The sequence below is a fragment of the Astyanax mexicanus genome, chromosome 17 (genome assembly GCF_023375975.1).
Source record: "Astyanax mexicanus isolate ESR-SI-001 chromosome 17, AstMex3_surface, whole genome shotgun sequence".
In the NCBI taxonomy this organism is placed as follows: Eukaryota; Metazoa; Chordata; class Actinopteri; order Characiformes; family Acestrorhamphidae; genus Astyanax; species Astyanax mexicanus.
The window spans coordinates 26041257-26059855 of record NC_064424.1 but is presented as its reverse complement, the minus strand read 5'-3'; the positions used below and the strand labels follow the sequence as shown (position 1 = coordinate 26059855).

General features: G+C 37.7%; 2 protein-coding genes across 2 annotated transcripts; one reads left to right on the top strand and one right to left on the bottom strand.

Moving 5' to 3' along the window:
• Positions 1 to 694: 694 nt before the first annotated feature.
• pdcl (phosducin-like) lies at positions 695 to 6067 on the bottom strand. The gene is made up of 5 exons (XM_022676421.2): positions 5951 to 6067; positions 3352 to 3535; positions 2498 to 2679; positions 1715 to 1990; positions 695 to 1483 (listed from the first exon to the last, which is right to left on the bottom strand). Exons 2-5 carry the CDS (start codon positions 3524 to 3526, stop codon positions 1199 to 1201), a joined length of 918 nt encoding a protein of 305 aa, XP_022532142.2. The 5' UTR covers positions 3527 to 3535; positions 5951 to 6067; the 3' UTR covers positions 695 to 1198.
• Positions 6068 to 11132: 5065 nt separating this feature from the next.
• Positions 11133 to 17936, top strand: stbd1 (starch binding domain 1). The gene is made up of 2 exons (XM_007233960.4): positions 11133 to 11564; positions 12849 to 17936. The coding sequence occupies exons 1-2, from the start codon at positions 11141 to 11143 to the stop codon at positions 14513 to 14515; spliced, it is 2091 nt and encodes a 696-aa protein (XP_007234022.3). The 5' UTR covers positions 11133 to 11140; the 3' UTR covers positions 14516 to 17936.
• The last annotated feature ends 663 nt before the right edge of the window (positions 17937 to 18599 follow it).

Below are 18599 nucleotides of genomic sequence, written 5' to 3'. Positions count from 1 at the left end.
ACAATTTGTCTAAAATGTTCCCGCTGAAGCTGAGCGGGGCCGAGGAATTCAGCTTGTTCACTTGTCTGTGACAGATTCTGTAAATAATACATATCGACATAGCACAAAAATTATATTACCGTTATTAAAACATTTCTTATCGTGATAAATACCGATATCGATACGCCTAGGTATATTATACACCTTCCTCTGTACAAATAAATGCACTGGGGCCAGCTGGGTGCCCCCTCCAATATGGCGGTTGTTTATGATGAAAAATAAATTAATATTATTATTATTATTATTATTAATGTTGTTAGCAGTAGTACTAGTAGGATTAGTAGTATTAATATTAACAGCAGTGGAAGTAGTAATTGTAATAGTAGTAGTATTAGTAATAGTAATAATTCGTAAGTTATTAAAAGTGCACAATTAAAGATTACTTGTCCATGTTGGGATTCAGATTTACAGCTTTTACAAATGGCATCCTGTGGCAATACAATTCTGATATCTAATGCAAAGTAAACAAAAAATAAAATGCATTCCCCTGATCTGAGATTCGTGATTGTGTGTATGAATCAAGCCAGGACTGAGCTTACTTGAGCTGATTCTAAATCATAGTATTAAAGATGGGTAGCTGGGTTGAGAGCATAGTAGAACTAACAGCTTATTCAACTGGGTTTTAACATGTGAACAAATAGGCAAAGACTCAGAATTGTGAACATTAGAATAAGGTGTTTATTCACTGTAGAATTAATGAACACATTTATAAAACGTATAAAACTAACCGAAGCTTTGGAAAACAAACTTATATCTGGAGCAAAAACAAAATAAAAAAAACAAACAAACAAATTTTACATTAAACTAAACTGGAATAAATAGATACACATAAATGGATGATTCTATGTCATTCTGCTTTCTTGATTGCATACAGCAGAAACCAAAGGATTTATAATAATTATTTAGCTAAAGAAATGACAGGTTTCAGGTATGACTACATACCTTTATGCACAAACATACGCACAACTGTTCAATCATTTGGTGCATACATGATTATAACCTTAAAATTACAGTAACACATCAGAAGAAATACATTATAATGGTGTTTGTATGAAAGAGTGTTTGTGAGTCTTGTTTTGGTCAGATTTCAGGTGGCCATGGGTTATTGTGCGTCTGTTTATGTACGTTGTTGTGTATGAAGCTGTACGGCCGTGACTGTCTAGTCTATATCCAGGTCACTGTCTGAGTCGGAGGGGTTTGTGACCGCCGCATTGCGGATGGATGAGTGCGCGTTTGCTTGCGTGTGCTTCTCCGGAAGCAGCCCGTACTCCTGCAACAGTGCCTCAACATCAGTGGCGTAGAAATCATCGCCCAGCTGATCTGAGACGCGAACCAGGTTCCCCACCAGCTCGCCACCACGATATAGCAGCAGGGCCGGCAAAGCAGAGCTGCGAAACAGCGTGCTGGTGCCCAAAACGGACCCTCGAGCCTGACAGAACTTCACCTGCTCAAAACAAAGTCAAACACAAAAACATCAATTACTACACAATTACAGAAGGACTATTCATACCTGAGGAGATATTATACATTTTACATAAAAATCTGTAAATAATAACTGTGAATTGATTTTATTCCAGTATGAATCTGCAGTGTGTGCAGTTTGTAGGGTGTGTCAGTAATAACTGTAGAATAACTTCAATCCAGTATGAATTTGCAGTGTGTGCAGGAAGTTCACCTGTGGGTACTGCAGAGCCAGACAAAGCAGACTGCCCTCCATTGCCTGACAGGCAGGCACATCTGGCTCAAATATGTGAACCAGCACCAGGGTGCCTTTGCCTTCTTCATCAATGGCATGCAGAAACTCCTCCCCTGAGGTAATGTTTATCACTTGCTCAAAACGTCTCCCACCACTCAGCTGTCGTCGCATCTCCTCCATGCGCTGCAGACGGTACTGCTGGAGGAAGGTTTCATCATCCTCATCCTCTTCTTCTTCATCAACTCGTAGGTTTACCTGAGAGAAAAATGAGAATGTGAAAAGTGGAAAATAATCGGTGGATGGGGTCCAACTTGGCTTACAGTTTCTGTCAGTGGACCTTTGCGCTTCTTGTTTTACTAAAATATTTAAAACAGCACTATGTAGCTTTTTTTTTTTTTTTTTTTTTTTTTTTTTACATAAAATAAGAGCTTTAAAATTATGTTGATGCTCCCCTAAACTGTAACAGGCAGAATAGCAACTATATCATTTCTACTCCCGCCTTGGGATTGCGCCAACTGCGCTACATAACTATGGCAGAGCAGACAGGACAGCATCCACCAAAACTGTCCACATGCTTCTTTCACTTTCAGTTATGGTTCTGTATCTCTAAACTTGTACAGAAATGCATGTGTAATTTGTGTCCTTTAGTAGTGTACAGCAGGGGAGCCCAGGAGCAAGAAATATCATTATATATTATAATATGAAATGGTCCTTTAAAGAAAACTGAAAGCAAGTACAGTGTGATATAAGGTGATGTCTGACCTTGCCGTTGAGCTTGTCCTGCAGTTGTTTCTGTTTTTCCTTATCCATCTCCTCATCCAGGTGTGATTTGCAGGTCATGCTGAGCTTTTTGATCAGCCGTTCCATCTCCTTCTGCTGCTCCACCCGCTGTTCTGTCTCCAGCTGCTTGTACTTGCGCCAGTCATTAAGAACACCTTTTGGACCTGCAAAAACATACCATTATATGTATAAAATCTAAATTAAAAAAAGTTTTTTTTATCCAATCAGAACTGATCCAATCTGATACAAAAGATTAATTGAAAATTAATACTGTTTTTAAAAATCTACAGTAAAACACATGATCATGATACTTTAAAATATCTACATTTTCTTACACAATGAAAAAAAAAGATCAGAGCTGGTATAAGTCTAGAATAATGAATGTCAACTAGTTTAATTCTTAAGACTTTTATGTCTGTGTTCTAGCAGAGCTTGCTCTGGTGTCCTTTGGGCCCTATTCATGTTAAATGTTCCAGCAGGCAGTGTGGAACTATTTTGCAGTCAACATGAGAACTCAATGTAATATCTGTGGTCCTACAGGTTTGCCTGCACTTAAAACACTTTTCCTTCAGACATTTGTCTGTTTTTTGTATACTTTACAGCCAGTTAGAAACCAAAAATAACTGCAAGAAGGAGGTTAAGGCTAATGCAAATAAACTATAGACTACTAAAACTACTACTATAGAATACTACACTATTAAATAACTGAACTATAAAACAGGTAAACATAAAATAATTCAATATACCCATTTAAAATACAGTTTCTACACTGGATGCACATGACAATAAATGTGACCAAGAAAGATGAGCAGAAGAATTGCTGTTGGAGGACATACCGGTGTTAACAGCACTGCCATCTGGGCTGTATTCTATCTCGGCTTCCAACACCTCCTGGTCCCTGATGGTTTTAGACTGACCCTCATCTTCCTCATGATCACTCTCCTCATCTTCACTGCTGCTGTAATAGTACTGCAGCTTCTCACCCAAAATCTTATCATCCAGAGTCGTCATGACAATATGCTGAGAGAAAGAGGAATTTGATTAATTTTGAGCATATTAAAAACCATGATGACATTACAATTCTATCAAAATAAGAGTTTATATATATATATATATATATATATATATATATATATATATATATATATATATATATATATATATATATATATATATATATATATATTTACTTATTTAATTTACTCGAAAAACATACTGTGACATAATTGACCACTGAATAAGTCATTTTATGCGATGGGTGCCATTTCCAGATTTTCTAATTTTATCAGATTTATTTTATTTTATCTACAACATTTAAGGTATCTTGAGCATCCAAACACATTTTCAGACAAATATATATTATTTAGATATAGGAGCCACATGCACTACAAAATCGGCAGGGTGGTAGGGCCCACAGAAATGTGGTCGCTTTTTGTAGCCTCCCAAAAAATATAAAAGATTATTATCATTTAACAAACAACAAGGCAAACTACAGCATTCCCCAGTAAACCTGTTTTAAAGCCCTTGTGTGTCTATTTACGCTTATACGGGTCAGTCAGTGGAACCATATTAAGCTTAATCCTAGGCTGAAAAGGCTTTTCGATGCTAAAGCCTAAATGGTAGACAAGACTTAATCCATTTCCACTAAACGGGCCATAAATGTCCTATATAATCTAAAGGTTTCCTTGAGAACAAAGAAAGCATATACTTTCCATTATGAGCATAGATGTTTTCAATCTCATATGGCCTTTTCAGACTGAATTTATCCATTAAGGGGACCTCAGAGATGTATTTTTTTTTATAAATCTGAGGGTTAATATTACAAATGTGCATATATAAATATAAAATGTGGTGGTTTAAATCTGTAGACATAATTACAACAAATACTTTATTTGGCCTATGGTTATAACATTCCTTATAGCTTTAGAAGAAACTTCAACAAATGCAAAATAAGCTCTTTTTGATTTCACAAAAAACTATGAATAAGCAGGTGTCCTAATATGTTGTCCACATAGTGTATGTAAACATCTGCATTTTGTGACATAACTTAAAACAGTACATTTTAAACAGAGAGGCTTGAGACGTGTTCATTGTTAATTCCTTGAGCAAGGACCAGGGGTGGGATAACATGGATGACAGTATACTCTGATATGCAAAGAGCAAATGTACAAATGTAAAATTACAATAAATGTATCTTAAAAATATACTGTACAATACAATGCTACTAGAACTCCATCCTCATTTTTACTATAAAGACAACATAAAAATATAACATTATGGTCGTGTCTCAAACCACAGACTGATATGCTCTATCTATTTTATTACTGAAAGCACTGAAAATGGAAATAAATCATCACTGAGACTATTTGTTTTAATGCCCAAAAGTGTCTTGATGAAGAGGAAAAATGTAGTCTGACAAAAAAAAAACAGCAGAATTATATCTAACCTTTCACTACACTGAACAATAACAACAGTTAAAAAGATATTCGATTAGTCCCTACTATGCCTAATTGGCATGATGAAAATAAATGATAACTGTTTAATACATTTTAATACCATTCAGAGACAAAACTAAGGCCACTTTCGCAATAAAAAAATTACGAAGATTAAACACACTAATGTTAATGAGACTAACAGTAAACTATATTTTCTGACAAACCAACTTAAATGAACTGTTTTGTATACGAAAAAGAAACTTGGGTCTAATGCAAACTGGAATGATATAGTTAACTCAATGCAGAAAACTAAAAACCAAAATAGTATTTACAGTCTGTGGCATTTTGAAGAGATGGATTTGATGGATTCAAATTAATTCAAGACATTTTAAGACTTTAAATGGACATACAGATACACTGTAGGCTAGCTAGGTCGAGAGAATTTGACATCATTATTCCCATCAATGTACTACGTTACCCAACCCAGCTTCCTTATTACACATTTTAATAAATGAAGTAGGTCGCAGCTAAGTGGACTGACTTAAACTGTGAGTCAAATAGTTTCAACTAACATTAGTTGGTTAAATAACATTATTAACTAGGCTGGCATTCCACCTTAAATAATCCGGCAGTGCATTGTATCTGCACTATTTAAGGTGGAAGTAAAAATTTGTAACATTCGCTAAAGAGTGATAAGTTAATTCGGTCTTATAAAATAATATGTTTGGGCAAAAGGAAAAAAATAGAGGCTGGCTAAATATTTCAGGTGTATTTTTTATCCAGGCTGGACAGGTTTACGCGTTAGCTAGTCAGCTTTGCTAACCTAGTTTAGCTGTATGTAAGCTAGCTTGTCGGCTAAAATCTCTCAGTATGCTATCCGGCTAATACCAAACCATTCGCTCTAGCTCTCTCGCTAAAAAGCCGAAAATAGCTCATTTAAACACAGTTAAACATCAGTAAATCAGGAGCGTTACAGCAGGTAAATGTCTGGTAGTCTTACCTATGGAATATATATCTGGTAGAAAATAAAACACCGATGAAATAAAAGCGACTTAGTGGAAACACTTCCGCTCCTGGTGGGACTGTTAATATGCTACAGTACGGCTTTAGCGTCAACTCACCAATCAGAGCGCAGAACAGGAAAAATGACAACGGCGCAAAGCAATCACATCACTACAACGACCTGTGGAGGCGGGACTTAAATGTTTGGCTCTTTAAGATGCGGCTCATCCTTTGGAAAATTAGCATGTTAACCATCAAGCAACAAAACACTTTTTTGGTAAATATATATGCAGCTCTTAAAAACATATCGCAGATTGTGCTATCCATAGGTATATGTTTGAGTAAATGGAACATTATTTAGACAGTGTTTTTCATTTGCTGTCTCAGCGCATTATGCAGTCAGTCTGATAATTTCTCCAAATTAATAAAATTCATGCCTCAGGGGGTTAATATCTAAAACATTGTATTAATTATGTTTTTTAAGACATTTGAATACTTTAAGAAGAACAAATTATGTACAGGTAAATATAATCATCTAGCACATTTATTATATAAACGCTTTACATGCACCCACATTTTTTCCAAAAGTGTCTGCAAAGATCATTCACTTAGATGTAAACAATCAGAACAATTGAGTTATAAGTTGAGGCATAAATTTTACACCTCAGATTTATGACTGGAATATAAATATAGCAATGTATTACTTCCCAAAATCTATTGATGGATATGCACACATACATATGTCTTCTGAGTTGTTGTATGACAATACCTATGACAATTTTATGTTTAAAATGATGTGCTATACCTCTCCTGATGGACTTTTAAGACTTATTATATTGTTTCTTCTTTTTATTTATTTTACTCTCCTATTATTTGTGTGTGCTGTAATGATGCTGCTGGAATAAAAAAAATCTAAAGGAATCAATTAAGATCTATATCTATCTAAATATATGTGCAATAAATTAAGGAAAAAACATTTTTGCAATTTTCAGATTTATTTGTAAATACCTTTTATATATATGTCTTTATTTTGATCATAATTGTTTTCAACAAATGGTTCCAGGGATTAGACAATGCATTTGTTACCATTTAAAAGGGACATTCCAAAAAACCCGTTTTTTAATGTCTATTGACTACAAAAGGACCTGAGATACTTTAAGTGAGATACCAAGAAGTAGTGAACAAAATTACAGCACAGTTGACATCAAAGTTTACCAACCCTGTCTTGGGGTTTAAAAAGCTGCCACTCATCACAAGCAATCCAACAAAATGTAAACACTACACAAACCTGTCAATAAATTTAAATTTATTTACAGATTATAGACACAATGTTATATATGCTCCTTAGTTTGCAGAGCATTACAAAAAAAGGGAGTTAAGGAAGTTCCCTTAGCTAATATTAAATTATTAGAGTGTAGGAAATACAAGGAATGGGGAACAGCTATAAAAGTGTTGTAGATGTAGCTTGTAGAGGTATGGCACACTTCATACATATGTTTCCCATTCACCATCACTGTAAACAATTCTGACTCTAAAAATTTCTCTACAAATACTTAATTACTTTATTTATGTCTCAGCCGAGTATCTTGTTAAATAGTAATATATGCTGGTAGAACATTGTTTACGGCCAGGCCCATTTGCACAACAGCTGGACCTCTTCTCCTTTACTTGGAATCAACAGTTGACGATTCCTGCCCTCCTCCCAGCGTTTAATTTTGCAGTCCTCCACCACAACAAACTTCCACTCCACCACGCTTCCACTGGATAAGGTGATGGTATTGGTCCACAACTCGTCCTCAACATTTTGGAGCAGAACAAACCCATCCCAGGCACCCAACTCCTGGATATTTCCTGTCACTGCCAGCAGCTTACTGGTGGAGTGTGTGTTGTAGTGTACACTAAAGTTCACTTGCACCATTAAGGGTGTTTCTGTATCAAGTGTCTTCTCCTGGATCTGAGGGATTTGGATCCTGGCAGCAATGGCCCTACTCTCAAACTCCTCCATAAGTAAGTCCAACGTGGCTTGGAATTTCTTCCTGTGCACTTCCCTTGCATGAGCCATGTCATTCAGCTTCTTCTTGGTAACCATTGTGCTGCAGGTCCTCCAGGGGAAGGGTTTGCTCGCCTCTGCCTTTAGCTGTTTGGGGTTTACAACAGAAGGCAGAGCATCAGTCTGCTTCAACTCATGCCCAAGACTTTCTAGAGCATCTGGAATCTTTGGACTAGGCTTCCTGGAGCTACAGGAAGTGTATGGATGGTGAGGGTTAAAGTCAGTGCTGTTTGTGGAGCTCCTCAGCTTCTCATTTGTCTCCCTGTCCCATCTCTCTTCTTCTGTTTCCTGTCTCTGGTCTCCCTCTGAATGCATGGAAGCTTTGGAGCACATGTTCAGGTACGCAGGAGATTCTTCCTGGTCCTCTGGGGCAGTTCCACTATAGCAGTACGACATGTTCAGAACCAATGCAGAACTAATTCTAATTTGGCTTTTATTTATTCTTTAGTGGTGTCTTACCCAACACATCACTTTAATCATTGTGAAACAGTGAATGCCACAGGAGACCTTGTCTCCAGTGATAACTGCTCAGGTGACCCAAACATCTACAACAGCATCAGATACAAAGAACAATACATTTCACAAGGGCTGATTAAGTGTTTTGCCCTCATCACTCAAACTTCAATGGACTCTGACACACAAAAAAACTCTATCACAGTCACTCATTAAAATGAATGCCAAAAGGAGGCATGAGAAACATTCTTCTACATTGATACATTAACATATAACCCATATAGCACCCATATAGCTATATAACATATAGCCACATCATCTTTCAGGGTTTTTATCGTGATTATTTATTTTTTCAAAATACATAAATAAAAAAGTAAACTATAATTACAAAAGTATTTGGTCCTTCTGGTCTATGGGACAGGCTACCAAACTTTATTTAGCACTGATTTGATGATTGATCTGGACATGTGTTTGACTTGGTTTTATAAGTGATTTGTGTATTTGTCCACTATCCTAAAACCTTTACTTGTATTGTTTTTTATTGAATATGTTGTTTTTTATGTTGTGTTAGAATTTCATGATGAATGAATTAAAAATGGACTAAAATACTCAAAATTGACATTGTACTTTGACATCCATATACAGTAAAAACAAAATCTTCTCAATCTTAGCAATTATGGAGATTTAGGTTTTACATGACAGTGACTTGCAGTGATTGTGTAGCAGCAGGTACAAAAAGAGCAATTATTGACAAAAGAAAGTGAAAAACAAGAGGAGCGAAAGATAAAGTTTTTAATGCTCCAAAAATGTGTACACAGAGTATGATGCGATATTTAAAACAAATACTGATATAAAATCAACTTTAATTTCTATTTTTAATAAATTTAGATTTTTTTTGGTCCAGAAGCATTTCTAGATCTCCCTATCAGACTCATTATATGTCACTGTCAAATAGCTAAATTAGAAACTTAAGAGCTATAGTGGTAATGTTCAGTTTGTATTGTGGTAATATTTAGTCTCAGGCTAGCAGTCTGCAACATATATTTTTACTTTTTCACTGTAGGTTTAATACTAATCCCATTTTAATTATTGATATTTATTACTTTGTACACTGCGGTATAAAGTAAAACTTTAATATAACTTTAATAGCCAGTCTATGAAAATTATTAGTGGATGGGAGTTTGTTGTTAACTGTTAGCTGTTGGACTAAATAAATAAGCAAATGAAACTCTAAAATAACTTCGGGTTTGTAACCAGGCACCTGGTTAGCGGTAAAATTAGCGTGCTGGTTAGCTAATGATATTTCCCTGCACCAAAAATACTCATTTTAGTCTCAAACAAAGGAATAAAAACAAGAACTGTGACAAAAGAAATACTCAAAATAGACTAAGAACGTTTACCCTGCTGTAGTTAGCGTGTAGCATTTTTCATTCAGTGTCTTCACGCTGCATTTTGCACTGCACACCAGCAGATGTCAGTGAGTAGGTTACGTGCGTAGCATCAATACATTTTCTCAAGGGTTTTATCTTATAAATGTTTTTGGATTGTGTACTGACCATGGCATTTGGCATTATGAGTTTGAAATATACATATTTATATATATACACTAAATGTAAGCATTTGTGGGGTTTTTAACAATGATTAATTGTGCAAAAGCCTCTTTTCTTGTGTATGTTTGCACACATTCAGAGAATTATGTGATTTTTTAAAAACACTGTCCTGAGATCAAATATTTAGGAATCCAAACAAATATTATTAGAATCACTTTTCTGTAAGCTAAAATTAGACATGACTAACGTGTCATACTGGGACGGTTAGGCCTTGTTACAACCACCCCTGAAGAAAATTACTTTCATTCATATTTTAAAGATATTTTAAGATATTTAAAATCTATTTTAAAGATATTTTAAGATCATCAGCATCAACAAGATTAAAATTAAATTAAAACATATTTAATTTGAATGGAAATACACTGGTTAATAAAATGCCCACTTGCATTATTTGAACATTAAATATCACATAGCTCAACTGCTTGCCAACATCTTCACAGGAGTTTTATTTCTGCTAACTATGTTGCATAAATCACGTCTGTTTTTGTTCACTGTTATAAAAAAGAATGAGGATAATGTTGGACAAAAGAAACACAATATGCTTATGTATAAGACCTACATAAACTAGTGGACCACAGAGGACTAGTGGACTAGGAGAACTAGTGGATTACCGTATTTATATATATTTTGCAACCAGTACATATTTTATAAAACCATTTAACAACATTGTTTCAGTAATTGACACATTGTATGTTATATTATATACTGAATTAGACATTCCAGTGTGGAGAGAGCGGAGAGAGAAAGAGAGAGAGAGACTTGAGATAGGTGGAGAGAGACCTGAGCTTACAGGAGAGAGAAGAGAGAGAGAGAGAGAGAGAGAGAGAGAGAGAGAGAGAGAGAGAGAGAGAGAGAGAGAGAGAGAGAGACTTGAGATAGGTGAAGAGAGAGAGAGACCTGAGGTAACTGAAGAGAGAAAGATAGAGAGAGACTTGAGATAGGTGGGGAGAGACCTGAGCTTACAGGAGAGAGAGAGAAAGAGAGAGAGAGAGACTTGAGATAGGTGAAGAGAGAGAGAGAGAGAGATGAGGTAACTAGAGAGCGAGAGACATGAGATGGAGAGAGAGAGTGGGGCATGAGCTCAGAGCACGGTGGGTGGGTGTGTGTGAGAGGAGAGCGTGAGCGTGTGTGCATGCACGCTGAGTGTGTGTGCGAGAGAGAGTCTGCGCTGCTCAGTCCGCCGCTCTGTGTGTGTGTGTGTGCGTGTGTGTGTCAGTGCGTGTGTGTGTGTGAGGTGATGGTGTGTGTGGTGAGCAGTGCAGCAGCAGCAGCGATGCTCGGGCAGAAGAGCAGATCCTCGGCCCCGGACCCCCCCGCGCTCCCCGGCTGGCTGGGCGGCTCTGGAGCCGCAGTGGTGGCGGTGTGCGTGTTCGTGGCCGCGGTGTGTGCGTGCGCCGCGTTTCTGCTGTACCGAGCAGCGCGAGGACGGTCAGAGGGAAACACGAAGGGCACGGCGGAGGAGCGCGAGCAGCGCGAGCAGCGAGCCCCCGAGTCAACAGGTAAACCGGACAATTGTTGAAACCGTTCGCCTAAAACCGCAGGAAATGTGGCGGCAAAACAAGAATGAGGGGTCCTGTCTGTCAGGCTGGGGGTGAGACTGCAGCTAATACCCCCGCTAACATGTGGAACATCCCACTTTAGACACATGTTAGATTACTGAGGCTTTAGGTATAGCATTGTTACCCCAGTGATGATTCTTGGTGGAACGTGGTGGAAAAGGAATAGGTAATAGAATAGCTACAGTGTTGTAACACCTCTCTTAGTCCTGTCCTTGGTGGAACGTGATGGCTGGGACATTAGCTGCAGCACTGTTATTGTAACCGAAATTTTGGTCTTTGGTGTAACCCAGTAATAGAATCATTAGATACAACACTGTTACCCCAGTTCTGGTTTTTAGTGTAACATTCTGGCAAAGACTTTAGTTACAACACTGTTACCCCTGTTCTGGTTTTTAGTGTAACATTCTGGCAAAGAAATTAGTTACAACAATGTTACCTCAGTTTTTGTCCTTGGTGTTACTCAATGACAGATGTATTAGCTTCACATTGTTACCTCAGTTCTGGTCCTCAGTGTAACATGCTGGCAGAGACATTAGTTACAACACATATTTTTGTACATTGGCAGATTTATTTAAGCCACATCATTTAGTGTAACATGCTGGCAGGGGAATTAGTTTTGGTAAAACACACTGATAGAGACATAAACTACAGTACTGGTTCCTCAGTTCTGGTTCTTGGTGTAACACAATGGGAGAGGCATTAACTAAAACAATGTTACCCCAGAGTTATTAGCTACAGCAATGTTATTAAGGTCCTGGTCATTGGGGTATCACATTACATTATGGAATTATGACCTAAAACAAAGTGGATAAATGTAACAAAACAGGAAAAAGAAAGAAAGAAATATATACATATCTCTGCTAGTCTCTGGCCGCACAATAGATGAATATAATCAGGTAACTTTACAATCAAACATTTGAAAAAAGTATGCATTTTTCTTGGTGGGCTGATGCTTATTGATGTTATTTTATCTGTGGCTTTGATCGCTACTATTTGTAATATTACTAACTAGCAAGGTAGCAGTTGTTTACATCAGCCCAGGACTGCAGAGAGGCCTACCTGGTCCGCCTGCTGCTATATAATTCACATCCTCAGTCCGCTCCACAATGTGAAGAAAGTTGCTCTAGTTTATTTGATAGTTTCAGGACATCAAGAGGGGGGTGTCTGAAATAGGCTGCTTTTGCATACTGAGGCTTAGCTTCCTCACACTGATTTCTTTTTCAGAAATAAGTGATGACGGGGGCTCTGAGGAGTGCGAAACCGATTCCAGTGAAGCAGTGATCCCGTCCTCTGAGAACTACACTGAAATATCTTCAGACTTTCCAGAGGAGGACCTGAGGGAACCCAGACATGAAAAACTGAATGACTCCACTGAAGACGATCTGTCAGTTAGCTTGACATCTGATGTGACAGAAACCAGTGTTCTAACTCCCTGCTCAGAGCACTTGGAGCACTACAGTGGCCACATCAAACGTGATGCTGCCCAAAGTGTTAAGGTGGAGGCTGATTTGTACGATTATCGGTACAACAGGAGCAAAGCAGTTGAGGACGAATGTGAGGACAGTCTAAAGGAAAGCACATGCGACACTGAGGAGTTTGAAGCTGAGTTACCCGGAGACCTGGATGAACCATCTGAAACAGAGAGTGCTCAGGAGACCATGGAAGCTAAAAATGTTCCGGTTCACAAGTGCCAGTCTGTGGAGGACCTGCAAGACAACACTCTCTTGGCTCAAGATGTAGTAAGCAAGCCTATCAAGATGGAGCCTATTGTAGATGAGCCAGCTACTTGGCACATTTCATCTGACGACAAGCGTCCGCTAGATGCCAATCATGAAACAACAAAGCCAGATGAAGAAGAGGCCGCCAGGAAAGGGTGTGAGAACAGCACTGGCCATCCTTTTCTTAAAATAAAAGATTTTGACTGCTGCAGTTATGATGAACAGTCTGATCTGCTGGGCTATAACTTGGCATCTGAGAGAGCTAAGAGCATTGAGGTTCAGATGAAACATCTACAGGATTGTGATGGTCGCATCAACAGTTTGGGGGCAACATTGAGCCACACTGTCAACAGCAGCAGGTTTGACCCTGTTTTCAACCACCCTCAGTTAAATTACCTGGGTTTCACTGTGCCTAGCTTGCCTTGTGACCTCACAGGACAGGTGCAGCTTGCAGACATAAACAAGGAAAGGTCTACGGTCAGTCTTGGTTCTGGAATGAAGGCAACTCGTGACAAAAACGAGATCAACATTATGGAGGCCATTATGGACAGTAATGAGTGGCTTAGTTCCGGACCTCCAGACACAAAAGACCTACCCTGGCTAACTCAAACTCAAAGTAACAACAGTGACATATTCAAAACAAACACATCCTTGGTGACTCCTGCAGTCCCTGAGACCACCACAGACACATTTAGGCTTAAACCAGGTTCAAGTAACCCCAGTTATGGGCTTATTGACGAAGAAGGCCAGCCACAGGAAGAGAACATGGCAGGAATTACTGTCGCTCCAGAGGACACTGTCAATGGTGTCACAGAGGAGGGGGAGGAGGAGGATTTTCAGAATAAGAAAATTGCCGCAGTGTCACCAATGCCCCAGATGGTACAGGTGAGGTTTAGGGTGCACTACATCACGCACTCCCCCAGGCAGCTGCTGGCTGTGACCGGAAACCAGCAGGAGTTGGGCAACTGGGAGAGCTTTGTTACACTTCAGAGGGCTGAAGACTGGTTCTGGGCCAATACTGTCACGCTTCCTACGGAGAACCAAGTGGAGTGGAAGTTTGTCCTGGTGGAGGATGGCAAGATAAGGCGCTGGGAGGAGTGTGAAAACCGCCACCTTTTGGTGACTGGTCAAGAGGAGGAGATTCACCTTGATAAGAGCTGGGGTTTCTTGTAAAGTGGGGAAAAAAGGAGTTTCAATATAGCAATAATATTAATAATAATACTTGCGGGTGCATTACTTTTTAAACAGTTGTTAGCCTAATTATTGAATATTATCCAAATGATGCATGAGGCTGTGGTACTGTTAATGTAGCAATAATCAAATATATCTACAAATATGCACATTTTCACTTCAATCAGTGATTTGCTAGTGTATCTGATCGTGTGAAAATCGTCCGTCCTGTTCGGCTCTTTAACCAGCAATAACTCTGTTAACGACTAACCGAGAAAATGGCTTGTCCCACTTCACTCAGAGATATGAATTTATTAATTATTTTTTTTAGTGACATGGGTGTAATAGTAGCCATGCATTATAATTTTTGCCAAATAGATATTTATGTATATATCAGAGTATTTTGTAAGTGAGCTAAATAAGAGCATACTATAGCTTATCTCTAAAGAAGCAGCATCTGTAGCTATTAACTGTGCTATGCTGTGCTGTATTTGCACAAACGCTGCTCGGCATCAGTGCTTAAGCTTTTCCCAGTGTTGTGATATTGTGAATGAATCAGAATTGTATATCGGTGTTGCTGTTTACATAATGAGGGAAAGCAGCTCCTCTGGTGCCAGCTCACTGGTCCGGTGAGTTATCGGCCTGCTTTTGGAGCACAGCGGTGAGCCACTCGCGCAGCCAAAAGCCCTTTTCCCACAGCTTCCTGAGAGCTTGGCAAAATGTTAAGCTGTTGATCCACGATCCAACCTCGGATCCTAATCTGCGAGCTGCTATTACTGCATGAAGTCGAATTTCTCAGCTAGAAAAACTTTAAAATGAAAAGGTCAGGTACTCTTCTTCAGTTTGCAGCATTGACTTAACTTGAAGAAGCACTCACGCAAAAAATATATACAAATTTTTACATTTTCTGCTCACATCCTTAAGTGGACCTACAGTTGACTAAAGAGTCAGATTTTCTAGTTTAAAGGGATAAACATCATACTGATAATGTGTCTTGAAGTTGGGAGGAATGACAACTGCTTTGGGAGAGTTTTTGGGGCTACTGCAATTCAATCTGTCAATCAACCCCTAATTTCACTCTAAAATACGGTACCAGTCAAATGAAGGTCAGTCAATCCAAAAAAATTCAAGCACTTTGAAAGTTTATTAAATTTTTTTTCCCACTATTTCATCCCAATTTAGCTAGACCAATTGTCCCACACAATCTGCTGCTACTCAGCTGTATATTTCCCATTACTAGTAATGCCCCAACACACCAGGAGGGTGAAGACTAGCACATGCCTCCTCAGATACATGTGAAGTCAGCCGGCGCTTCTTTTTGAACTGTTGCTGAGTAGCATCACAGCACACTCAGAGGAAAGCGCAGCGACAGTGATGAGTAGTACCCACCCAGAGAGAGCAAGGCAAATTGTGCTCTCTTGGGGCTCCAGCAGCTAATGGCAAGCTACATCACTGGGAATCGAAACCACAATCTACCAATAGTTACAGCTGCATTTAGTTTTTTTTTTCCTTATGTGTGCTTTCGTATTCTGAATGACTTCAGAATTAATTTACAATGTAGTAATAAAAGAAAAACATTGAATGAGAAGGTGTGTGTCCAAACTTTTGACTGGTACTGTACTTTGAGGCTGAATCTTATTTTCAGTGTGAATTAAAGTGATCTGTAGTTCAGCACTGTTTTATACTGTTTATATATTTTTGTTTTTGGTGAAGCTAGCTTGGTTGTTTTTTATTATCCTGTAGATTGGTGGCAAGCAAACCGCTTCTCCTGGATTTTCAATGGTTGTACAACCTACCTACATAATGCATGCTGGATATTGAAGTCTAGAAATGCTCACAAAAAAACATAAAAACACATCAATTTCTGTCAAAGTAATGAAGCGATGAAGTGTTATAAAATTACAGAAGAAAGTGATAACTTTACAAATATCACATTATGTTTTAGTCTAGTTTTAGAATGCTCCCTCTAGAAAGTTGAGAAATCTCAAATACTTGCTCTTAGAATCGCCCTTAACACCATACAACCATTACTTTAAGGTATGCTTGTATCTGCAATTTAAAATATATCCAGTGTAAGGCTAAAGTGTATTAAAAGTCTGTAGGGTTGCACCCTGCAAATTAACTAAAATCAGCCATGAACATTTTTTTTTTAAAAGGCCATGTGTAGGGCAAGGAAGGCATACAGATGGTAGATCGGTTTAGGACTACAAACTTTAAATAAACTTTAAATAAAAATTATTATTCATTAGACTTGGAGCATAATGCCCATTTTATATAGCAATATGCTTTAGATTTTACAGTATAACAACCTATTTTTGCAGAGTGTTTTTTATCGTTTGACAATTTAAACTGCTCCACCTCCATTAATGAAATTATCATTGGTATCAGTAATTGTCACACTTGCAACTAAAAAACAGGTTTAATAGGATTTAACTTATTATAATTAGGGGGTGTAATGGTACACCAAAGTCAACAAAACATAGTATTAAACTAATCTGGAATTATTTTCGTTGGTTTTGAACAGATAATTGGCAAAACTGTTTTATTTTCATTTTACTGCAATTTTTTAAAACATAAAACATATTTATTGTTCAAAGTATCCAGTGGGAAAATCTGCTCTTCTTTTGATGCCTTATGCTTTGCTGTTAACTGATGGAAGGGGGTCTGGGAGAAGGGGTCAAGTCTACCAAATAAGTAGATGAGCTTGGCTCTGACTTTGGTATGTTCCGCTCAGGTTTTGGTTGCAAATTTTGGCTTCAGTTCCTTAGAGTGTAAGGTAAAGGAATTATGGTGTCCATGTTGCCACAAACAAAGCTGCAAAAGATAAAGAATAAAGAAAGAACAGAAAACTAAATGTTTGTCCGCCTCTGTTGATACAATACCAGAACTTCTACAACAATAAAATAAAACAAATTCATGAATCTGAAAGAGTTTAATGCAAATCTAATGTCTAACATTGTCTAACATTTTGGAAATGACACTTGTAAATTTTGGATTTATCAATACGGTTATTAATCTTTGTCTATAGCTTGCTATATTCTGTGTATTCTCTGTCAGTAATGTGACAGTTAAGGATGAGACCACACAGACCATTACTCCCCTAATTATAATTAATATATCTGCTTTTTCATTGACACTGTCCACACTGTATCCTCTGATGGGTTTAAAAGTGAATTTTGATCAATAAGAATAATGCTTTTTTTTTCTCACCACAACTTTGCCTTATAAAGACTCTGAAATGTGCTGCTGGTGTTCGTTTTTGTATTGTAAATATGAATGTTTGTTAATTTCTCATTTATATGCTTAGTAATAATCCAGAGTTTATGTTTGGGTGTTTTTTTGTCACATTTGATTTCACGTTTAAGTTCTTCTGTAGTCTAAGTCTAATTGCCTGTGAATCCAATAAAGTAAATCTGAAAGGCGAGCATGGCTGGTGTTTAAATGTTTGACATTGTTCTTACAAACTGTTACTTTTACCCTTAAAGAAGATCCCTTTTTGAGTCGTGGTTCCTTTTAAAGCTGTATATTGATATTGATCGTGGTTATATGAAATGCATCACATGAAATGTATAGCAAGAGTTACAATCTAATATAGCGCAATATATTACTGTAATGTACACAAAGCAATATTTTGATCTAATTACAGAGTACAACACTACTATTTAGTGGGTGGGGTTTAAACCCAATTAATGAAATATCAATTCTTTGTTTTTGAAAATCAATTCAGTAGTGCAAAATTTTATTTCACCTCTAGTTTCTCTCGGTTCCTCTTGCTCTAGGAGAGGTTCTGTCTTTGACATGTGTTTAGTATAAGGGGGTTTTCCTCATGCTCTTGAAAAGTCTGCTGCTGGTGGTGTTATTTATATTACTACTTAGGGAATGTATTATATCATAACAGACTGCAATCTAGAACAAGCTGCTTGTTTGCTTGTTTTGGATGCATTCTTGCACAATTTTGCTGCAACTGGAACAGGCATAACACATTATCAATCAATCGACTGCTCTGATGCAAATTAAATCATTAAGCCTGACCTGTTTAGTAGCAGGACTTCATTAGAGCAGAGTTTTTTTCAATTATAATTATTCT